Source organism: Oncorhynchus kisutch, linkage group LG28 (genome assembly GCF_002021735.2).
Source record: "Oncorhynchus kisutch isolate 150728-3 linkage group LG28, Okis_V2, whole genome shotgun sequence".
NCBI lineage: Eukaryota > Metazoa > Chordata > Actinopteri > Salmoniformes > Salmonidae > Oncorhynchus > Oncorhynchus kisutch.
Window position 1 is genome coordinate 49611891 of NC_034201.2, and position 24842 is coordinate 49636732.

The following is a 24842-nucleotide window of genomic DNA, read 5'->3' on the forward strand; positions in this document are numbered from 1 at the left end:
TACTGTCTGCTACTGTCAGTTGATGTCAGTTAGTGTTGGTTACTGTGTGTTACTGTCTGTTAGTGTTGGTTACTGTCTGTTACTGTCAGTTAATGTTGGTTACTGTCTGTTACTGTCAGTTAGTGTTGGTTACTGTCTGTTACTGTCAGTTAATGTTGGTTACTGTCTGTTACTGTCAGTTAGTGTTGGTTACTGTGTGTTACTGTCTGTTAGTGTTGGTTACTGTCTGTTACTGTCAGTTAATGTTGGTTACTGTCTGTTACTGTCAGTTAGTGTTGGTTACTGTGTGTTACTGTCAGTTAGTGTTGGTTGCTGTCTGTTACCGTCTGTTAGTGTTGGTTACTGTCTGTTACTGTCAGTTAGTGTTGGTTACTGTCTGTTACTGTCAGTTAGTGTTGGTTACTGTCTGTTACCGTCTGTTACTCTCTGCTATTGGTCAGATGTTGACTTTTGACATTCTTCCCTGTACATGTAACATTGTAAAATCTTTTTAAAGTTGTTTATTATTGTAATTATCTATGTTGTATTTGTATTTGTAATGTAATGCAAAGTTTGCAAACAAAATAAAGTGTGTTTTTCATTGAATTCCTGACTGTGTTCCAGGAACTCCTCCCACTGGGGACAGACGTCAATTCAACATCTATAGTTGGTTCCACATCATTTCATTGAACCAAAGTGGAAAAAACTCTGCTCTGAAACCTCATCTCGCTTTTCAAGTGACAAACAACAATTTTTATCACACCAGGATTCCATAGTCAGTCGGGTGATTAAAACAGGTTCGTGTACTTCTGAGTGTGACTCATAGCGCACAGTGGGAGATGCTTCTGTGAATGTGTGTGTGTGTGTGTGTGTGTGTGTGTGTGTGTGTGTGTGTGTGTGTGTGTGTGTGTGTGTGTGTGTGTGTGTGTGTGTGTGTGTGTGTGTGTGTGTGTGTGTGTGTGTGTGTGTGTGTGTGTGTGTGGGTGTGGGTGGGTGGGCAGTTCAGTGTGCTTGCAGATTAATGTGCGCATGTGCCTCTGCTGAACATGTATCTATTAAAGCAGAGTCTGATCTCAGAGAGACTCAGAGAGAGAGAGACAGAGACAGAGACAGAGACAGAGAGAGAGACAGACAGAGAGACAGACAGAGAGCCTGGGAGACAGACAAAGACAGACAGACAGATAGACAGCATGTCTCCCTCCCAGTCCTCACTACTACTGCTACTGCTGATGGTCTCCTGCTCCTGGGCCTCACACTTTTTAGGAGGAACCATGACCTTCAACCCCAGAGGGACCAACCCAGACGGAACCTACAGGGTGAGACCAATGAAGACCAATAAGGCCAACTACAATTCTAATAGTTTGCCTAATTCCAGTTTGTGACAAAACAAGCATGTATAGTTTAGATTTATACTGCTGTGAAATAACTTTTCAATAACCAACAATATAGTATTTTCAGCTGTTTGAAGCTGGTGTACAAAACAGACAGAAATACAGATCTATAACTCACATTTCTACGTATTGCAGCTTTAAGTGTTTTCTTCAAATGAGAGACATGCTGATTTGTTCTTGCATCTTGAAAAAGACATTCTTCATGAGGCCGTAGTTTTACTGGTAACTTTGTAAATGTACAATAATTTATTTTTATTTTTTTAAATTTTATTTCACCTTTATTTAACCAGGTATGCTAGTTGAGAACAAGTTCTCATTTGTTGGCTTTAGGGATGATCAGTGAGATACACCTGCTGGAGCGCGTGCTACGGGTGGGTGTTGCCATCGTGACCAGTGAACTGAGATAAGGCGGAGCTTTACCTAGCATGGACTTGTAGATGACCTGGAGCCATTGGGTCTGGCAACGAATATGTAGCGAGGGCCGCAGTGGTGGGTGGTATAAGGTGCTTTAGTAACAAAACGTATGGCACTGTGATAAACTGCATCCAGATTGCTGAGTAGAGTATTGGAAGCTATTTTGTAGATGACATCGCCGAAGTCGAGGATTGGTAGGATAGTCAGTTTTACGAGGGTAAGTTTGGCGGCGTGAGTGAAGGAGGCTTTGTTGCGAAAGCCGACTCTAGATTTGATTTTAGATTGGAGATGTTTGATATGAGTCTGGAAGGAGAGTTTACAGTCTAGCAAGACACCTAGGTACTTATAGACGTCCACATATTCTACGTCGGAACCATCCAGGGTGGTGATGCTAGTCAGGCGTGCGGGTGCAGGCAGCGAACGGTTGAAAAGCATTCATTTGGTTTTACTAGCGTTTAAGAGCAGTTGGAGGCCACGGAAGGAGTGTTGTATGGCATTGAAGCTCGTTTGGAGGTTAGATAGCACAGTGTCCAAGGACGGGCCGGAAGTATACAGAATGGTGTCGTCTGCGTAGAGATGGATCAGGGAATCGCCAAGATTCAAGAGCAACATCATTGATATATACAGAGAAAAGAGTCGGCCCGAGAATTGAACCCTGTGGCACCCCATAGAGACTGCCAGAGGACCGGACAGCAGGCCCTCCGATTTGACACACTGAACTCTGTCTGCAGAGTAGTTAGTGAACCAGGCAAGGCAGTCATTAGAAAAACCGAGGCTACTGAGCCCGCCGATAAGAATATGGTGATTGACAGAGTCTAAAGCCTTGGCAAGGTCGATGAAGACGGCTGCACAGTACTGTCTTTTATCGATGGCGGTTATGATATCGTTTAGTACCTTGAGCGTGGCTGAGGTGCACCCGTGACCGGCTCGGTAACCAGATTGCACAGCGGAGAAGGTACGGTGGGATTCGAGATGGTCAGTGACCTGTTTGTTGACTTGGCTTTCGAAGACCTTAGATAGGCAGGGCAGGATGGATATAGGTCTGTACCAGTTTGGGTCCAGGGTGTCTCCCCCTTTGAAGAGGGGGATGACTGCGGCAGCTTTCCAATCCTTGGGGATCTCAGACGATATGAAAGAGAGGTTGAAGAGGCTGGTAATAGGGGTTGCGACAATGGCGGCGGATAGTTTCAGAAATAGAGGGTCCAGATTGTCAAGCACTGATTTGTACAGGTCCAGGTTTTGCAGCTCTTTCAGAACATCTGCTATCTGGATTTGGGTAAAGGAGAACCTGGAGAGGCTTGGGCGAGTAGCTGCGGGGGGGGGGGGGGGGGGCGGATGCGGAGCTGTTGTCCGAGGTTGGAGTAGCCAGGAGGAAGGCATGGCCAGCCGTTGAGAAATACTTGTTGAAGTTTTCGATAATCATGGATTTATCGGTGGTGACCGTGTTACCTAGCCTCAGTGCAGTGGGCAGCTGGGAGGAGGTGCTCTTGTTCTCCATGGACTTTACAGTGTCCCAGAACTTTTTGGAGTTAGAGCTACAGGATGCAAATTTCTGCCTGAAGATGCTGGCCTTTGCTTTCCTGACTGACTGTGTGTATTGGTTCCTGACTTCCCTGAACAGTTGCATATCACGGGGACTATTCGATGCTATTGCAGTCCGCCACAGGATGTTTTTGTGCTGGTCGAGGGCAGTCAGGTCTGGAGTGAACCAAGGGCTATATCTGTTCTTAGTTCTGCATTTTTTTAATGGAGCATGCTTATCTAAAATGGTGAGGAAGTTACTTTTAAAGAATGACCAGGCATCCTCAACTGACGGGATGAGGTCAATATCCTTCCAGGATACCCGGGCCAGGTCGATTAGAAAGGCCTGCTCACAGAAGTGTTTTAGGGAGCGTTTGACAGTGATGAGGGGTGGTCGTTTGACTGCGGATCCGTAGCGGATACAGGCAATGAGGCAGTGATCGCTGAGATCCTGGTTGAAGACAGTGGAGGTGTATTTGGAGGGCCAGTTAGTCAGGATGACGTCTATGAGGGTGCCCTTGTTTACAGATTTAGGGTTGTACCTGGTGGGTTCCTTGATGATTAGTGTGAGATTGAGGGCATCTAGCTTAGATTGTAGGACTGCCGGAGTGTTAAATACTACCCATCCCGCATGCGGGAGCGTAACGTAGCCTCAAACTAATTAGCATAACGCAGCGGACATAAATCTTCCTAGAAAATGTTCCTATTCATGAAAATCACAAATGAAATATATGGAGACACAGCTTAGCCTTTTGTTAATCACACTGTCATCTCAGATTGTTTAAAACATGCTTTACAGCCAACGCTAGACAAGCATTTGTGTAAGTTTATCATGGCATAATGTTATGGCTAGGCTCTGCTGGCAGCAGGCAATCAAATTAAATAGTTTACCTTTGAAGAACTTCGGATGTTTTCACTCAGGAGACTCCCAGATAGATAGCAAATGTTCCTTTTTTCTAAAAAGATTATTTTTGTAGGCTAAATAGCTCCCGTTTGTTCGTCAGGTTTGGCTGAGAAATCGACCCAAAAATACAGTCACTACAACGCCGAACTTTTTTCTAAATTAGCTCATTAATATCGACAGAAACATGGCAAACTATATTTAGGTGTTTTTAACATATATATTCAATAATATATCCGTCGAGATTGGTTGGTTGGTTACTCATAAGAAGCGATTGGAAAAATGGCTACCTCAGTATTTTACGCAAGATTTTCTGCGGGAGCCATCATGTGACCACTTGCTAAATATGGCTTACGGCTATTCTTCAGCATAAATGCGTACAAAGACGTCACAATGCTGTAGACACGAATACGTAGAAAATGTAAGCTCATTCGTAGCTCATTCACAGCCATATAAGGAGTCATTGGCATGAGGCGGTTTCAAAAAATGCGGAACTTCCTGATTGGATTTTTATCTGATTTTTATCTGGGTTTCGCCTGTAACATCAGTTCTGTGGCACTCACAGACAATATCTTTGCAGTTTTGGAAACGTCAGAGTGTTTTCTATTCAAAGCTGTAAATTCAAGCAGAAATTTGCATCCTGTAGCACTAACTCCAAAAAGTTCTGGGACACTGTAAAGTCCATGGAGAATAAGAACACCTCCTCCCAGCTGCCCACTGCACTGAAGATAGGAAACACTGTCACCACTGATAAATCTATGATAATCGAGAATTTCAATAAGCATTTCCCTACGGCAGGCCATGCTTTCCACCTGGCTACCCCTAACCCGGTCAACAGCTCTGCACCCCCCTCAGCGACTTGCCCAATCCCCCCCCCCCCCCCCGCTTCTCCTTCACCCGCAATTGTTGCAGCCCCTATTGCTTGCCTGTTCAACCTCTTTTTCGTATCGTCTGAGATACCTAAAGATTGGAAAGCTTCCATGGTCATCCCCCATTTCGAATCACACCGTATCTTCTCCACTATGCAATCTGGTTTCCGAGCTGGTCATGGGTGCACCTCAGCCACGCTCAAGGTCCTAAACAATCACAGCATTCTGTCAATCACAGCATTCTTATCGGCAGACTCAACAGCCTTGGTTTCTCAAATGACCTCCTCGCTTGGTTCACCAACTACTTCTCAGAAAGAGTTCAGTGTGTCAAATCGGAGGGCCTGTTGTCCGGACCTCTGGCAGTCTCTATGGGGGTGTCACAGGGTTCAATTCTCGGGCCGACACTTTTCTCTGTACACATCAAGGAAGTCTATCAGAGTGGCCATCCGTTTTGTCACCAAAGCCCCATATACTACCCACTACCACGACATATACTACCCAACACTGCAACCTGTATGCTCTCGTTGGTTGGCCCTTGCTACATATTCGTCGGCAAACCCACTGGCTCCAGGTCATCTAAAGTTTTTGCTATGTAAAGCCCCACCTTTTCTTAGCTCACTGGTCACCATAGCAACACCCAACCATAGCACGTGCTCCAGCAGGTATATTTAACTGGTCATCCCCAAAGCCAACAACACCTCTTTGGCCGCCTTTCCTTCCAGTTCTCTGCTGCCAATGACTGGAACGAATTGCAAAAAATCACTGAAGCTGGAGACTTATATCTCCTCCTCTAACTTTAAGCATCAGCTGTCAGAGCAGCTTACCGATCACTGTACCTGTACACAGCCCATCTGTAAATAGCCCATCCAACTACCTGTACACAGCCCATCTGTAAATAGCCCATCTGTAAATAGCCCATCTGTAAATAACCCATCTGTAAATAGCCCATCTGTAAATAGCCCATCTGTAAATAGCCCACCCGACTACCTCATCCCGATATTGTTTGTTTTTCTTGCTCTTTTGCACCCCAGTATCTCTACTTGCACATCATCATCTGCACATTTATCACTCCAGTGTTAATGCTAAATTGTAATTATTTCACCACTATGGCCTATTTATTGCCTTACCTCCTTACCTCATTTTTTACACTGTATATAGACTTTTCTATTGTGTTACTGACTGTCTGTATATATTGTTCTATTGTGTTGTTGACTGTCTGTATGTTTGTTTATGTGTAACTCTGTATTTGTTTTTGTAACACTGCTTTGCTTTATCTTGGTTGCATTTGTAAATGAGATCTTGTTCTCAACTGGGGTACCTGGTTAAATAAAGGTGTAATAAATAAATAAATAAAAATAAATAAATAAATATATATATAAAAAAGTGTTCAAAACCAAAAGTAAAAGACACAAAAATACCGATCTATATTTCTACATAATGCAGCTTTAATTTTTTTCTTCAACTGAGAGAAATGCTTATTTGTTCCTGATGTCATCTTGAAAAATGCATTCTTCATAGGGTTGGAGTATTACTGGTAACTTTCTAAATGTGCCAGTAAACTACCAGCGTTTACCAGTAAACTACCAGCATTTACCAGTAAACTACCAGCATTTCCCAGTAAACTACCAGCATTTACCAGTAAACTACCAGCATTTACCAGTAAACTACCTGCATTTCCCAGTAAACTACCAGCATTTACCAGTAAACTACCAGCATTTCCCAGTAAACTACCAGCATTTACCAGTAAACTACCAGCATTTACCAGTAAACTACCAGCATTTACCAGTAAACTACCAGCATTTACCAGTAAACTACCAGCATTTACCAGTAAACTACCAGAATTTACCAGTAAACTACCAGCATTTACCAGTAAACTACCAGCATTTACCAGTAAACTACCAGCATTTACCAGTAAACTACCAGAATTTACCATAAACATTCAAGGAGTTTCCAAACACGGAAAAATATTAAATAATACAAGAATGTACATCACAAATCTTTAAAACAAAGCTGTAAAACATGATCCTTCATATAACCGATCAATTTGTAAATTAAATTGGAAACCTATTCTCAGCTCAACAGGCTTGTAAAATGGACTCTAGACGAGAGAATGGAACGCATAGTTCCCTTTTGGTCTGTGGTGCATGTTTGCTGCCCTCTAGTGGTCTTTGTCATGTATGGCTCAACTTTTCTAACTTCTTATACCCACTCCTATTCACTACTTATACCCACTCCTATTCACTACTTATACCCACTCCTATTCACTACTTATACCCACTCCTATTCACTACATATACCCACTACTATTCACTACATACACCCAGTCCCATTCACTACTTATACCCACTCCCATTCACTACCTATACCCACTCCTATTCACTACTTATACCCACTCCTATTCACTACTTATACCCACTCCTATTCACTACTTATACCCACTCCTATTCACTACCTATACCCACTCCTGTTCACTGCTGATACCCACTCCTATTCACTACTTATACCCACTCCTATTCACTACTTATACCCACTCCTATTCACTGCTGATACCCACTACTATTCACTACTTATACCCACTCCTATTCACTACTTATACCCACTACTATTCACTACTTTTACCCACTCCTATTCACTACATATACCCACTCCTATTCACTACTTATACCCACTCATATTCACTACTGTTAATACCTAAGTGTTGTTTTGAATTGATATTGTATGTTGTTGATAACTAGGCATTGTCCACCAATGATTGTTGTGCCTAACCACTCCCTCTTCAGGCTTTGATGGAACATGGTTTGTTCTCTACAGAAGGCTTGTTGAATCATTGTAATCCCTGACAAAGGCTGAAATGAATCAGAGTTTAGAATGTTCTGTACTATTGAACATACCATAATGATAAAGGCATTTAGCTATATGAAGAATGCCTTGCTCCTGCTTGTTCTCTTACCCTCCTTACCAAACAGAACATGTATCTAGGTTGCACACTTGTCAAATACAGCTGTCTTGCAATGTGTCTGAAGTGGTGGTTTAATGAAGTGTGTCGTTGCAGGTGGACCTCCGTTACAAGGCAGCCCTTCTGTCTCGCGGCTGTTTTTCTGATACCTGGTTTTGTATCAGTGGGGACTGTGGGAATGAGATCAGTTTAGTGGTTAACACAGTGGACCAGGGGATATCTGAGGTCTGGTGTCAGACAGAGGGAGTCATGACTAGACACGTCTCCAATAACACACAGACTTTTGATCTGCTGTGAGTCTTTCTGTTCTATTCAAATCTTCCATCTGTTACCAGTGTGTTTATGAACCTGATTTGTAGTAACAGGGAACAGATAAGTTACTTTATCCTGGTTACCAAAGTAGTTATAGACAATATGTCCAACATGTCCCATTACATCAGAAAGGACAAAACACACATTAGTTCAAACACACAGTATTGTACATGATGAACATCATAACAACAGTGTTTAGGATGTTTCTTGAACTCACCTTTCACCTTTGTCTCTTTATCATTACAGATTGGATAGCGGAAACTGGATAGAAAATGATAATTCTGTTAGTGCTTGGAGGCTGTTGACTCATGTGGATCTTGGGGTCAGATCTGACACGAAGACAGTCAACCGATCTCCACAGACCACTGTCGTACCTCTGATGCGGTAAATACCACCACTTATCGGTGTAAAATTATTTAGTTTGACGAACAAGTGATTTTATCAATCTGTGTGTTGTATTCAGTCAATAGAAAACAGAAATGAAACACTGCAATAATATATATTTTCTCTCTCTCGCTCTCTCTCTCTCTCTCTCTCTCACCCTCCTCTCTCTCTCTCTCTCTCTCTCTCTCTCAGTGTCCCTGCTAATTGTCCAAGAGATTTCAACCTGTTGTCGTTTGATCCAGATGGGGATGAGGTCAGATGCAGATATGCAGTACCAACGGACGAGTGTGTCACATCAAGTAACCTTCCTAATGACTTCACTCTACAAGAGGTTAGTATCCAAATAGAACAACACAAGCAACAATAGACTATGATGATGAAGGCAAAAACCAGCTGGCCAAAGCAGGTTACTGGCATTGTAACAGAGCAGGGCAGCAACCAGCTGGCCAAAGCAGGTTACTGTCATTTAACATGCCAAGGCAGCAACCAGCTGGCCAAAGCAGGTTACTGTCATTTAACATGCCAAGGCAGCAACCAGCTGGCCAAAGCAGTTTACTGTCATTTAACAGTAAGTTAGAGTAACATAAATAGGACTTTCTGCATTACTAGATTATAACATAATATGAACCTAGAGAGGAACCAGGCTATGAGGGGTGGCCAGTCCTCTTCTGGCTGTGCCGGGTGGAGATTATAACAGAACATGGCCAAGATGTTCAAATGTTCATAAATGACCAGCATGGTCAAATAATAATAATCACAGTAGTTGTCGAGGGTGCAGCAAGTCAGCACCTCAGGAGTAAATGTCAATTGGCTTTTCATAGCCGATCATTAAGAGTATCTCTACCGCTCCTGCTGTCTCAAGAGAGTTGAAAACAGCAGGTCTGGGACAGGTAGCACGTCCGGTGAACAGGTCAGGATTCCATAGCCGCAGGCAAAACAGTTGAAACTGGAGCAGCAGCACGGCCAGGTGGACTGGGGACAGCAAGGAGGCATCATGCCATTCTGATAGGAGACCCAGGTAGCAGCAGACTTCCATTCTGATAGGAGAACCAGGTAGCAGCAGGCTTCCATTCTGATAGGAGACCCAGGTAGCATCAGGCTCCCATTCTGATAGGAGAGCCAGGTAGCAGCAGGCCCCATTCTGACAGGAGAGCCAGGTAGCTGCAGACTTCCATTCTGATAGGAGAACCAGGTAGCAGCAGGCTTCCATTCTGATAGGAGAGCCAGGTAGCAGCAGGCCCCATTCTGATAGGAGAACCAGTTAGCAGCAGGCCCCATTCTGATAGGAGACCCAGGTAGCAGCAGGCCCCATTCTGATAGAAGAACCAGGTAGCAGCGGGCCCCATTGTGATAGGAGAACCAGGTAGCAGCAGGCTCCCATTCTGATAGGAGAACCAGGTAACAGCAGGCTTCCAATCTGATAGGAGAACCAAGTAGCAGCAGGGCCCCATTCTGATCGGATAACCAGGTAGCAGCAGGCCCCATTCTGATACGAGAACCAGCTAACAGCAGGCCCCATTCTGATAGGAGAACCAGCTAGCAGCAGGCTTCCATTCTAATAGGAGAGCCAGGTAGCAGCAGGCCCCATTCTGATAGGAGTGCCAGGTAGCAGCAGGCCCCATTCTGATAGGAGAACCAGGTAGCAGCAGGCTTCCATTCTGATAGGAGAGCCAGGTAGCAGCAGGCCCCATTCTGATAGGAGAACCAGTTAGCAGCAGGCCCCATTCTGATAGGAGACCCAGGTAGCAGCAGGCCCCATTCTGATAGGAGACCCAGGTAGCATCAGGCTCCCATTCTGATAGGAGAGCCAGGTAGCAGCAGGCCCCATTCTGACAGGAGAGCCAGGTAGCTGCAGGCTTCCATTCTGATAGGAGAGCCAGGTAGCAGCAGGCCCCATTCTGATAGGAAAACCAGTTAGCAGCAGGCCCCATTCTGATAGGAAACCCAGGTAGCAGCAGGCCCATTCTGATAGGAGAACCAGGTAGCAGCAGGCCCCATTGTGATAGGAGAACCAGGTAGCAGCAGGCTCCCATTCTGATAGGAGAACCAGGTAACAGCAGGCTTCCAATCTGATAGGAGAACCAGTTAGCAGAAGGCACAAAAATTCTGATAGGAGAACCAGTTAGCAGAAGGCTCACATTCTGATAGGAGAACCAGGTAGCAGCAGGCTCCCATTCTGATAGGAGCACCAGGTAGCAGCAGGACCCTATTCTGATAGGAGAACCAGGTAGCAGCAGGCCTCATTCTAATAGGAGAATCAGGTAGCAGCAGGCTTCCATTCTGATAGGAGAAAAAGGTAGCAGCAGGGCCCCATTCTGATAGGAGAATCAGTTAGCAGCAGGCTCCCATTCTGATAGGAGAACCAGGTAGCAGCAGGCTTCCATTCTGATAGGAGAGCCAGGTAGCAGCAGGCTTCCATTCTGATAGGAGAACCAGGTAGCAGCAGGCCCAATTGTGATAGGAGAACCAGGTAGCAGCAGGCTCCCATTCTGATACGAGAACCAGTTAGCAGAAGGCTCACATTCTGATAGGAGAACCAGGTAGCAGCAGGCCCCATTGTGATAGGAGAACCAGGTAACAGCAGGCTTCCATTCTGATCGGAGAACCAGTTAGTAGAAGGCTCACATTCTGATAGGAGAACCAGTTAGCAGAAGGCTCACATTCTGATAGGAGAACCAGGTAGCAGCAGGCTTCCGTTCTGATAGGAGAACCAGGTAGCAGCAGGCCCCGTTCTGATAGGAGAACCAGGTAGCAGCAGGCTCCCGTTCTGATAGGAGAACCAGGTAGCAGCAGGCTTCCATTCTGATAGGAGAGCCAGGTAGCAGCAGGCTTCCATTCTGATAGGAGAACCAGGTAGCAGCAGGCCCCGTTCTGATAGGAGAACCAGGTAGAAGCAGGCTCCCATTCTGATAGGAGAACCAGGTAGCAGCAGGCTCCCGTTCTGATAGGAGAACCAGGTAGCAGCAGGCTCCCATTCTGATAGGAGAACCAGGTAGCAGCAGGCTCCCGTTCTGATAGGAGAACCAGGTAGCAGCAGGCTTCCATTCTGATAGGAGAGCCAGGTAGCAGCAGGCTTCCATTCTGATAGGAGAGCCAGGTAGCAGCAGGCTCCGTTCTGATAGGAGAACCAGGTAGCAGCAGACCCCGTTCTGATAGGAGAACCAGGTAGCAGCAGGCCCCGTTCTGATAGGAGAACCAGGTAGCAGCAGGGCCCTATTCTGATAGGAGAACCAGGTAGCAGCAGGCCTCATTCTAATAGGAGAATCAGGTAGCAGCAGGCTTCCATTCTGATAGGAGAACCAGGTAGCAGCAGGGCCCCATTCTGATAGGAGAATCAGTTAGCAGCAGGCTCCCATTCTGATAGGAGAACCAGGTAGCAGCAGGCTCCCATTCTGATAGGAGAATCAGGTAGCAGCAGGCTTCCATTTTGATCGGAGAACCAGTTAGTAGAAGGCTCACATTCTGATAGGAGAACCAGTTAGCAGAAGGCTCACATTCTGATAGGAGAACCAGGTAGCAGCAGGCCCCGTTCTGATAGGAGATCCAGGTAGCAGCAGGCTCCGTTCTGATAGGAGAACCAGGTAGCAGCAGGCCCCGTTCTGATAGGAGAGCCAGGTAGCAGCAGGCCCCGTTCTGATAGGAGAACCAGGTAGCATCAGGCCCTGTTCTGATGAGAGAGCCAGGTAGCAGCAGGCCCCGTTCTGATAGGAGAACCAGGTAGCAGCAGGCCCCATTCTGATAGGAGAACCAGGTAGCAGCAGGCCCCGTTCTGATAGGAGAACCAGGTAGCAGCAGGCTCCCATTCTGATAGGAGAACCAGGTAGCAGCAGGCTCCCGTTCTGATAGGAGAACCAGGTAGCAGCAGGCTTCCATTCTGATAGGAGAGCCAGGTAGCAGCAGGCTTCCATTCTGATAGGAGAACCAGGTAGCAGCAGGCCCCGTTCTGATAGGAGAACCAGGTAGCAGCAGGCTCCCTTTCTGATAGGAGAACCAGGTAGCAGCAGGCCCCGTTCTGATAGGAGAGCCAGGTAGCAGCAGGCCCCGTTCTGATAGGAGAACCAGGTAGCAGCAGGCCCTGTTCTGATAAGAGAGCCAGGTAGCAGCAGGCCCCGTTCTGATAGGAGAACCAGGTAGCAGCAGGCCCCGTTCTGATAGGAGAACCAGGTAGCAGCAGGCCCCGTTCTGATAGGAGAACCAGGTAGCAGCAGGCTCCCATTCTGATAGGAGAACCAGGTAGCAGCAGGCTCCCATTCTGATAGGATGACCAGGTAGCAGCAGACCCCGTTCTGATAGGAGAACCAGGTAGCAGCAGGCTCCCATTCTGATAGGAGAACCAGGTAGCAGCAGGCTCCCGTTCTGATAGGAGAACCAGGTAGCAGCAGGCTTCCATTCTGATAGGCGAGCCAGGTAGCAGCAGGCTTCCATTCTGATAGGAGAACCAGGTAGCAGCAGGCCCCGTTCTGATAGGAGAACCAGGTAGCAGCAGGCTCCCTTTCTGATAGGAGAACCAGGTAGCAGCAGGCCCCGTTCTGATAGGAGAGCCAGGTAGCAGCAGGCCCCGTTCTGATAGGAGAACCAGGTAGCAGCAGGCCCTGTTCTGATAAGAGAGCCAGGTAGCAGCAGGCCCCGTTCTGATAGGAGAACCAGGTAGCAGCAGGCCCCGTTCTGATAGGAGAACCAGGTAGCAGCAGGCCCCGTTCTGATAGGAGAACCAGGTAGCAGCAGGCTCCCATTCTGATAGGAGAACCAGGTAGCAGCAGGCTCCCATTCTGATAGGATGACCAGGTAGCAGCAGACCCCGTTCTGATAGGAGAACCAGGTAGCAGCAGGCCCCGTTCTGATAGGAGAACCAGGTAGCAGCAGGCCCCGTTCTGATAGGAGAACCAGTTAGCAGCAGGCTCCCATTCTGATAGGAGAACCAGGTAGCAGCAGGCTCCCATTCTGATAGGAGAACCAGGTAGCAGCAGGCCCCGTTCTGATAGGAGAACCAGGTAGCAGCAGGCTTCCATTCTGATAGGAGAGCCAGGTAGCAGCAGGCTTCCATTCTGATAGGAGAACCAGGTAGCAGCAGGCCCCGTTCTGATAGGAGAACCAGGTAGAAGCAGGCTCCCATTCTGATAGGAGAACCAGGTAGCAGCAGGCTCCCGTTCTGATAGGAGAACCAGGTAGCAGCAGGCTCCCATTCTGATAGGAGAACCAGGTAGCAGCAGGCTCCCGTTCTGATAGGAGAACCAGGTAGCAGCAGGCTTCCATTCTGATAGGAGAGCCAGGTAGCAGCAGGCTTCCATTCTGATAGGAGAGCCAGGTAGCAGCAGGCTCCGTTCTGATAGGAGAACCAGGTAGCAGCAGACCCCGTTCTGATAGGAGAACCAGGTAGCAGCAGGCCCCGTTCTGATAGGAGAACCAGGTAGCAGCAGGGCCCTATTCTGATAGGAGAACCAGGTAGCAGCAGGCCTCATTCTAATAGGAGAATCAGGTAGCAGCAGGCTTCCATTCTGATAGGAGAACCAGGTAGCAGCAGGGCCCCATTCTGATAGGAGAATCAGTTAGCAGCAGGCTCCCATTCTGATAGGAGAACCAGGTAGCAGCAGGCTCCCATTCTGATAGGAGAATCAGGTAGCAGCAGGCTTCCATTTTGATCGGAGAACCAGTTAGTAGAAGGCTCACATTCTGATAGGAGAACCAGTTAGCAGAAGGCTCACATTCTGATAGGAGAACCAGGTAGCAGCAGGCCCCGTTCTGATAGGAGATCCAGGTAGCAGCAGGCTCCGTTCTGATAGGAGAACCAGGTAGCAGCAGGCCCCGTTCTGATAGGAGAGCCAGGTAGCAGCAGGCCCCGTTCTGATAGGAGAACCAGGTAGCATCAGGCCCTGTTCTGATGAGAGAGCCAGGTAGCAGCAGGCCCCGTTCTGATAGGAGAACCAGGTAGCAGCAGGCCCCATTCTGATAGGAGAACCAGGTAGCAGCAGGCCCCGTTCTGATAGGAGAACCAGGTAGCAGCAGGCTCCCATTCTGATAGGAGAACCAGGTAGCAGCAGGCTCCCGTTCTGATAGGAGAACCAGGTAGCAGCAGGCTTCCATTCTGATAGGAGAGCCAGGTAGCAGCAGGCTTCCATTCTGATAGGAGAACCAGGTAGCAGCAGGCCCCGTTCTGATAGGAGAACCAGGTAGCAGCAGGCTCCCTTTCTGATAGGAGAACCAGGTAGCCGCAGGCCCCGTTCTGATAGGAGAGCCAGGTAGCAGCAGGCCCCGTTCTGATAGGAGAACCAGGTAGCAGCAGGCCCTGTTCTGATAAGAGAGCCAGGTAGCAGCAGGCCCCGTTCTGATAGGAGAACCAGGTAGCAGCAGGCCCCGTTCTGATAGGAGAACCAGGTAGCAGCAGGCCCCGTTCTGATAGGAGAACCAGGTAGCAGCAGGCTCCCATTCTGATAGGAGAACCAGGTAGCAGCAGGCTCCCATTCTGATAGGATGACCAGGTAGCAGCAGACCCCGTTCTGATAGGAGAACCAGGTAGCAGCAGGCTCCCATTCTGATAGGAGAACCAGGTAGCAGCAGGCTCCCGTTCTGATAGGAGAACCAGGTAGCAGCAGGCTTCCATTCTGATAGGCGAGCCAGGTAGCAGCAGGCTTCCATTCTGATAGGAGAACCAGGTAGCAGCAGGCCCCGTTCTGATAGGAGAACCAGGTAGCAGCAGGCTCCCTTTCTGATAGGAGAACCAGGTAGCAGCAGGCCCCGTTCTGATAGGAGAGCCAGGTAGCAGCAGGCCCCGTTCTGATAGGAGAACCAGGTAGCAGCAGGCCCTGTTCTGATAAGAGAGCCAGGTAGCAGCAGGCCCCGTTCTGATAGGAGAACCAGGTAGCAGCAGGCCCCGTTCTGATAGGAGAACCAGGTAGCAGCAGGCCCCGTTCTGATAGGAGAACCAGGTAGCAGCAGGCTCCCATTCTGATAGGAGAACCAGGTAGCAGCAGGCTCCCATTCTGATAGGATGACCAGGTAGCAGCAGACCCCGTTCTGATAGGAGAACCAGGTAGCAGCAGGCCCCGTTCTGATAGGAGAACCAGGTAGCAGCAGGCCCCGTTCTGATAGGAGAACCAGTTAGCAGCAGGCTCCCATTCTGATAGGAGAACCAGGTAGCAGCAGGCTCCCATTCTGATAGGAGAACCAGGTAGCAGCAGGCCCCGTTCTGATAGGAGAACCAGGTAGCAGCAGACCCCGTTCTGATAGGAGAACCAGGTAGCAGCAGGCCCCGTTCTGATAGGAGAACCAGTTAGCAGCAGGCTCCCATTCTGATAGGAGAACCAGGTAGCAGCAGGCTCCCATTCTGATAGGAGAACCAGGTAGCAGCAGGCCCCGTTCTGATAGGAGAACCAGGTAGCTGCAGACCCCGTTCTGATAGGAGAACCAGGTAGCAGCAGGCCCCGTTCTGATAGGAGAACCAGGTAGCAGCAGGCCCCGTTCTGATAGGAGAACCAGGTAGCAGCAGGCTCCCGTTCTGATAGGAGAACCAGGTAGCAGCAGGCTTCCATTCTGATAGGAGAGCCAGGTAGCAGCAGGCTTCCATTCTGATAGGAGAACCAGGTAGCAGCAGGCCCCGTTCTGATAGGAGAACCAGGTAGCAGCAGGCTCCCTTTCTGATAGGAGAACCAGGTAGCAGCAGGCTCCCGTTCTGATAGGAGAACCAGGTAGCAGCAGGCTCCCATTCTGATAGGAGAACCAGGTAGCAGCAGGCTCCCGTTCTGATAGGAGAGCCAGGTAGCAGCAGGCCCCGTTCTGATAGGAGAACCATTTAGCAGCAGGCCCCGTTCTGATAGGAGAACCAGGTAGCAGCAGGCCCCGTTCTGATAGGAGAACCAGGTAGCAGCAGGCTCCCATTCTGATAGGAGAACCAGGTAGCAGCAGGCTCCCATTCTGATAGGAGAACCAGGTAGCAGCAGGCTCCCATTCTGATAGGATGACCAGGTAGCAGCAGACCCCGTTCTGATAGGAGAACCAGGTAGCAGCAGGCCCCGTTCTGATAGGAGAACCAGGTAGCAGCAGGCCCCGTTCTGATAGGAGAACCAGTTAGCAGCAGGCTCCCATTCTGATAGGAGAACCAGGTAGCAGCAGGCCCCGTTCTGATAGGAGAACCAGGTAGCAGAAGACCCCGTTCTGATAGGAGAACCAGGTAGCAGCAGGCCCCGTTCTGATAGGAGAACCAGTTAGCAGCAGGCTCCCATTCTGATAGGAGAACCAGGTAGCAGCAGGCCCTGTTCTGATAAGAGAGCCAGGTAGCAGCAGGCCCCGTTCTGATAGGAGAACCAGGTAGCAGCAGGCCCCGTTCTGATAGGAGAACCAGGTAGCAGCAGGCCCCGTTCTGATAGGAGAACCAGGTAGCAGCAGGCTCCCATTCTGATAGGAGAACCAGGTAGCAGCAGGCTCCCGTTCTGATAGGAGAACCAGGTAGCAGCAGGCTTCCATTCTGATAGGAGAACCAGGTAGCAGCAGGCCCCGTTCTGATAGGAGAACCAGGTAGCAGCAGGCCCCGTTCTGATAGGAGAACCAGTTAGCAGCAGGCTCCCATTCTGATAGGAGAACCAGGTAGCAGCAGGCCCTGTTCTGATAAGAGAGCCAGGTAGCAGCAGGCCCCGTTCTGATAGGAGAACCAGGTAGCAGCAGGCCCCGTTCTGATAGGAGAACCAGGTAGCAGCAGGCCCCGTTCTGATAGGAGAACCAGGTAGCAGCAGGCTCCCATTCTGATAGGAGAACCAGGTAGCAGCAGGCTCCCATTCTGATAGGAGAACCAGGTAGCAGCAGGCTCCCATTCTGATAGGATGACCAGGTAGCAGCAGACCCCGTTCTGATAGGAGAACCAGGTAGCAGCAGGCCCCGTTCTGATAGGAGAACCAGGTAGCAGCAGGCCCCGTTCTGATAGGAGAACCAGTTAGCAGCAGGCTCCCATTCTGATAGGAGAACCAGGTAGCAGCAGGCCCTGTTCTGATAGGAGAACCAGGTAGCAGCAGACCCCGTTCTGATAGGAGAACCAGGTAGCAGCAGGCCCCGTTCTGATAGGAGAACCAGTTAGCAGCAGGCTCCCATTCTGATAGGAGAACCAGGTAGCAGCAGGCCCTGTTCTGATAAGAGAGCCAGGTAGCAGCAGGCCCCGTTCTGATAGGAGAACCAGGTAGCAGCAGGCTCCGTTCTGATAGGAGAACCAGGTAGCAGCAGACCCCGTTCTGATAGGAGAACCAGGTAGCAGCAGGCCCCGTTCTGATAGGAGAACCAGGTAGCAGCAGGGCCCTATTCTGATAGGAGAACCAGGTAGCAGCAGGCCTCATTCTAATAGGAGAATCAGGTAGCAGCAGGCTTCCATTCTGATAGGAGAACCAGGTAGCAGCAGGGCCCCATTCTGATAGGAGAATCAGTTAGCAGCAGGCTCCCATTCTGATAGGAGAACCAGGTAGCAGCAGGCTCCCATTCTGATAGGAGAATCAGGTAGCAGCAGGCTTCCATTTTGATCGGAGAACCAGTTAGTAGAAGGCTCACATTCTGATAGGAGAACCAGTTAGCAGAAGGCTCACATTCTGATAGGAGAACCAGGTAGCAGCAGGCCCCGTTCTGATAGGAGATCCAGGTAGCAGCAGGCTCCGTTCTGATAGGAGAACCAGGTAGCAGCAGGCCCCGTTCTGATAGGAGAGCCAGGTAGCAGCAGGCCCCGTTCTGATAGGAGAACCAGGTAGCATCAGGCCCTGTTCTGATGAGAGAGCCAGGTAGCAGCAGGCCCCGTTCTGATAGGAGAACCAGGTAGCAGCAGGCCCCATTCTGATAGGAGAACCAGGTAGCAGCAGGCCCCGTTCTGATAGGAGAACCAGGTAGCAGCAGGCTCCCATTCTGATAGGAGAACCAGGTAGCAGCAGGCTCCCGTTCTGATAGGAGAACCAGGTAGCAGCAGGCTTCCATTCTGATAGGAGAGCCAGGTAGCAGCAGGCTTCCATTCTGATAGGAGAACCAGGTAGCAGCAGGCCCCGTTCTGATAGGAGAACCAGGTAGCAGCAGGCTCCCTTTCTGATAGGAGAACCAGGTAGCAGCAGGCCCCGTTCTGATAGGAGAGCCAGGTAGCAGCAGGCCCCGTTCTGATAGGAGAACCAGGTAGCAGCAGGCCCTGTTCTGATAAGAGAGCCAGGTAGCAGCAGGCCCCGTTCTGATAGGAGAACCAGGTAGCAGCAGGCCCCGTTCTGATAGGAGAACCAGGTAGCAGCAGGCCCCGTTCTGATAGGAGAACCAGGTAGCAGCAGGCTCCCATTCTGATAGGAGAACCAGGTAGCAGCAGGCTCCCATTCTGATAGGATGACCAGGTAGCAGCAGACCCCGTTCTGATAGGAGAACCAGGTAGCAGCAGGCTCCCATTCTGATAGGAGAACCAGGTAGCAGCAGGCTCCCGTTCTGATAGGAGAACCAGGTAGCAGCAGGCTTCCATTCTGATAGGCGAGCCAGGTAGCAGCAGGCTTCCATTCTGATAGGAGAACCAGGTAGCAGCAGGCCCCGTTCTGATAGGAGAACCAGGTAGCAGCAGGCTCCCTTTCTGATAGGAGAACCAGGTAGCAGCAGGCCCCGTTCTGATAGGAGAGCCAGGTAGCAGCAGGCCCCGTTCTGATAGGAGAACCAGGTAGCAGCAGGCCCTGTTCTGATAAGAGAGCCAGGTAGCAGCAGGCCCCGTTCTGATAGGAGAACCAGGTAGCAGCAGGCCCCGTTCTGATAGGAGAACCAGGTAGCAGCAGGCCCCGTTCTGATAGGAGAACCAGGTAGCAGCAGGCTCCCATTCTGATAGGAGAACCAGGTAGCAGCAGGCTCCCATTCTGATAGGATGACCAGGTAGCAGCAGACCCCGTTCTGATAGGAGAACCAGGTAGCAGCAGGCCCCGTTCTGATAGGAGAACCAGGTAGCAGCAGGCCCCGTTCTGATAGGAGAACCAGTTAGCAGCAGGCTCCCATTCTGATAGGAGAACCAGGTAGCAGCAGGCTCCCATTCTGATAGGAGAACCAGGTAGCAGCAGGCCCCGTTCTGATAGGAGAACCAGGTAGCAGCAGACCCCGTTCTGATAGGAGAACCAGGTAGCAGCAGGCCCCGTTCTGATAGGAGAACCAGTTAGCAGCAGGCTCCCATTCTGATAGGAGAACCAGGTAGCAGCAGGCTCCCATTCTGATAGGAGAACCAGGTAGCAGCAGGCCCCGTTCTGATAGGAGAACCAGGTAGCTGCAGACCCCGTTCTGATAGGAGAACCAGGTAGCAGCAGGCCCCGTTCTGATAGGATAACCAGGTAGCAGCAGGCCCCGTTCTGATAGGAGAACCAGGTAGCAGCAGGCTCCCGTTCTGATAGGAGAACCAGGTAGCAGCAGGCTTCCATTCTGATAGGAGAGCCAGGTAGCAGCAGGCTTCCATTCTGATAGGAGAACCAGGTAGCAGCAGGCCCCGTTCTGATAGGAGAACCAGGTAGCAGCAGGCTCCCTTTCTGATAGGAGAACCAGGTAGCAGCAGGCTCCCGTTCTGATAGGAGAACCAGGTAGCAGCAGGCTCCCATTCTGATAGGAGAACCAGGTAGCAGCAGGCTCCCGTTCTGATAGGAGAGCCAGGTAGCAGCAGGCCCCGTTCTGATAGGAGAACCATTTAGCAGCAGGCCCCGTTCTGATAGGAGAACCAGGTAGCAGCAGGCCCCGTTCTGATAGGAGAACCAGGTAGCAGCAGGCTCCCATTCTGATAGGAGAACCAGGTAGCAGCAGGCTCCCATTCTGATAGGAGAACCAGGTAGCAGCAGGCTCCCATTCTGATAGGATGACCAGGTAGCAGCAGACCCCGTTCTGATAGGAGAACCAGGTAGCAGCAGGCCCCGTTCTGATAGGAGAACCAGGTAGCAGCAGGCCCCGTTCTGATAGGAGAACCAGTTAGCAGCAGGCTCCCATTCTGATAGGAGAACCAGGTAGCAGCAGGCCCCGTTCTGATAGGAGAACCAGGTAGCAGAAGACCCCGTTCTGATAGGAGAACCAGGTAGCAGCAGGCCCCGTTCTGATAGGAGAACCAGTTAGCAGCAGGCTCCCATTCTGATAGGAGAACCAGGTAGCAGCAGGCCCTGTTCTGATAAGAGAGCCAGGTAGCAGCAGGCCCCGTTCTGATAGGAGAACCAGGTAGCAGCAGGCCCCGTTCTGATAGGAGAACCAGGTAGCAGCAGGCCCCGTTCTGATAGGAGAACCAGGTAGCAGCAGGCTCCCATTCTGATAGGAGAACCAGGTAGCAGCAGGCTCCCGTTCTGATAGGAGAACCAGGTAGCAGCAGGCTTCCATTCTGATAGGAGAACCAGGTAGCAGCAGGCCCCGTTCTGATAGGAGAACCAGGTAGCAGCAGGCCCCGTTCTGATAGGAGAACCAGTTAGCAGCAGGCTCCCATTCTGATAGGAGAACCAGGTAGCAGCAGGCCCTGTTCTGATAAGAGAGCCAGGTAGCAGCAGGCCCCGTTCTGATAGGAGAACCAGGTAGCAGCAGGCCCCGTTCTGATAGGAGAACCAGGTAGCAGCAGGCCCCGTTCTGATAGGAGAACCAGGTAGCAGCAGGCTCCCATTCTGATAGGAGAACCAGGTAGCAGCAGGCTCCCATTCTGATAGGAGAACCAGGTAGCAGCAGGCTCCCATTCTGATAGGATGACCAGGTAGCAGCAGACCCCGTTCTGATAGGAGAACCAGGTAGCAGCAGGCCCCGTTCTGATAGGAGAACCAGGTAGCAGCAGGCCCCGTTCTGATAGGAGAACCAGTTAGCAGCAGGCTCCCATTCTGATAGGAGAACCAGGTAGCAGCAGGCCCTGTTCTGATAGGAGAACCAGGTAGCAGCAGACCCCGTTCTGATAGGAGAACCAGGTAGCAGCAGGCCCCATTCTGATAGGAGAACCAGTTAGCAGCAGGCTCCCATTCTGATAGGAGAACCAGGTAGCAGCAGGCCCTGTTCTGATAAGAGAGCCAGGTAGCAGCAGGCCCCGTTCTGATAGGAGAACCAGGTAGCAGCAGGCCCCGTTCTGATAGGAGAACCAGGTAGCAGCAGGCCCCGTTCTGATAGGAGAACCAGGTAGCAGCAGACCCCGTTCTGATAGGAGAACCAGGTAGCAGCAGGCCCCGTTCTGATAGGAGAACCAGGTAGCAGCAGGCCCCGTTCTGATAGGAGAACCAGTTAGCAGCAGGCTCCCATTCTGATAGGAGAACCAGGTAGCAGCAGGCTCCCATTCTGATAGGAGAACCAGGTAGCAGCAGGCCCCGTTCTGATAGGAGAACCAGGTAGCAGCAGACCCCGTTCTGATAGGAGAACCAGGTAGCAGCAGGCCCCGTTCTGATAGGAGAACCAGTTAGCAGCAGGCTCCCATTCTTATAGGAGAACCAGGTAGCAGCAGGCTCCCATTCTGATAGGAGAAGCAGGTAGCAGCAGGCTTCCATTCTGATAGGAGAACCAGGTAGCAGCAGGCCCCGTTCTGATAGGAGAACCAGGTAGCAGCAGGCTCCCATTCTGATAGGAGAACCAGGTAGCAGCAGGCTCCCATTCTGATAGGAGAACCAGGTAGCAGCAGGCTCCCATTCTGATATGAGAACCAGGTAGCAGCAGGCTCCGTTCTGATAGGAGAACCATTTAGCAGCAGGCCCCGTTCTGATAGGAGAACCAGGTAGCAGCAGGCCCCGTTCTGATAGGAGAACCAGGTAGCAGCAGGCTCCCATTCTGATAGGAGAACCAGGTAGCAGCAGGCTTCCATTCTGATAGGAGAACCAGGTAGCAGCAGGCCCCGTTCTGATAGGAGAACCAGGTAGCAGCAGGCCCCGTTCTGATAGGAGAACCAGTTAGCAGCAGGCTCCCATTCTGATAGGAGAACCAGTTAGCAGCAGGCTCCCATTCTGATAGGAGAACCAGGTAGCAGCAGGCTCCCATTCTGATAGGAGAACCAGGTAGCAGCAGGCTCCCATTCTGATAGGAGAACCAGGTAGCAGCAGGCCCCATTCTGATAGGAGAACCAGGTAGCAGCAGGTCCCATTCTGATAGGAGAACCAGGTAGCAGCAGGCTCCCATTCTGATAGGAGAACCAGGTAGCAGCAGGCTCCCATTCTGATAGGAGAACCAGGTAGCAGCAGGCTCCCATTCTGATAGGAGAACCAGGTAGCAGCAGGCTCCCATTCTGATAGGAGAACCAGGAGAACCAGGTAGCAGCAGGCCCCGTTCTGATAGGAGAACCAGGTAGCAGCAGGCCCCGTTCTGATAGGAGAACCAGGTAGCAGCAGGCCCCGTTCTGATAGGAGAACCAGGTAGCAGCAGGCTCCCGTTCTGATAGGAGAACCAGGTAGCAGCAGGCTCCCGTTCTGATAGGAGAACCAGGTAGCAGCAGGCTTCCATTCTGATAGGAGAGCCAGGTAGCAGCAGGCTTCCATTCTGATAGGAGAACCAGGTAGAAGCAGGCTCCCATTCTGATAGGAGAACCAGGTAGCAGCAGGCTCCCGTTCTGATAGGAGAACCAGTTAGCAGCAGGCTCCCATTCTGATAGGAGAACCAGGTAGCAGCAGGCTCCCATTCTGATAGGAGAACCAGGTAGCAGCAGGCTCCCATTCTGATAGGAGAACCAGGTAGCAGCAGGCCCCATTCTGATAGGAGAACCAGGTAGCAGCAGGTCCCATTCTGATAGGAGAACCAGGTAGCAGCAGGCTCCCATTCTGATAGGAGAACCAGGTAGCAGCAGGCTCCCATTCTGATAGGAGAACCAGGTAGCAGCAGGCTCCCATTCTGATAGGAGAACCAGGTAGCAGCAGGCTCCCATTCTGATAGGAGAACCAGGAGAACCAGGTAGCAGCAGGCCCCGTTCTGATAGGAGAACCAGGTAGCAGCAGGCCCCGTTCTGATAGGAGAACCAGGTAGCAGCAGGCCCCGTTCTGATAGGAGAACCAGGTAGCAGCAGGCTCCCGTTCTGATAGGAGAACCAGGTAGCAGCAGGCTCCCGTTCTGATAGGAGAACCAGGTAGCAGCAGGCTTCCATTCTGATAGGAGAGCCAGGTAGCAGCAGGCTTCCATTCTGATAGGAGAACCAGGTAGAAGCAGGCTCCCATTCTGATAGGAGAACCAGGTAGCAGCAGGCTCCCGTTCTGATAGGAGAACCAGTTAGCAGCAGGCTCCCATTCTGATAGGAGAACCAGGTAGCAGCAGGCTCCCATTCTGATAGGAGAACCAGGTAGCAGCAGGCTCCCATTCTGATAGGAGAACCAGGTAGCAGCAGGCCCCATTCTGATAGGAGAACCAGGTAGCAGCAGGTCCCATTCTGATAGGAGAACCAGGTAGCAGCAGGCTCCCATTCTGATAGGAGAACCAGGTAGCAGCAGGCTCCCATTCTGATAGGAGAACCAGGTAGCAGCAGGCTCCCATTCTGATAGGAGAACCAGGTAGCAGCAGGCTCCCATTCTGATAGGAGAACCAGGTAGCAGCAGGCTCCCGTTCTGATAGGAGAACCAGGTAGCAGCAGGCTCCCATTCTGATAGGAGAACCAGGTAGCAGCAGGCTCCCATTCTGATAGGAGAACCAGGTAGCAGCAGGCTCCCGTTCTGATAGGAGAACCAGGTAGCAGCAGGCCCCATTCTGATAGGAGAACCAGTTAGCAGCAGGCTCCCATTCTGATAGGAGAACCAGGTAGCAGCAGGCCCCGTTCTGATAGGAGAACCAGGTAGCAGCAGGCTCCCATTCTGATAGGAGAACCAGGTAGCAGCAGGCTCCCATTCTGATAGGAGAACCAGGTAGCAGCAGGCTCCCATTCTGATAGGAGAACCAGGTAGCAGCAGGCCCCATTCTGATAGGAGAACCAGGTAGCAGCAGGCCCCGTTCTGATAGGAGAACCAGGTAGCAGCAGGCTCCCATTCTGATAGGAGAACCAGGTAGCAGCAGGCTCCCATTCTGATAGGAGAACCAGGTAGCAGCAGGCTCCCGTTCTGATAGGAGAACCAGTTAGCAGCAGGCTCCCATTCTGATAGGAGAACCAGGTAGCAGCAGGCTCCCATTCTGATAGGAGAACCAGGTAGCAGCAGGCCCCGTTCTGATAGGAGAACCAGTTAGCAGCAGGCTCCCATTCTGATAGGAGAACC

The 24842-nt window shown here is 50.6% G+C and overlaps 1 protein-coding gene across 1 annotated transcript in view; it reads left to right on the plus strand.

Annotated features, from left to right (window-relative positions):
* The first annotated feature begins 1070 nt into the window (after positions 1 to 1070).
* Positions 1071 to 24842, plus strand: part of LOC109876094 (mucin-5AC) — a 34469-nt gene continuing 10697 nt past the window's right edge. The window contains exons 1-4 of the mRNA XM_031808480.1: positions 1071 to 1295; positions 8128 to 8324; positions 8590 to 8727; positions 8920 to 9058. Coding sequence (XP_031664340.1) covers positions 1170 to 1295; positions 8128 to 8324; positions 8590 to 8727; positions 8920 to 9058 — 600 coding nt within the window. The 5' untranslated portion in view covers positions 1071 to 1169. The remainder of the gene's footprint in view (positions 1296 to 8127; positions 8325 to 8589; positions 8728 to 8919; positions 9059 to 24842) is intronic.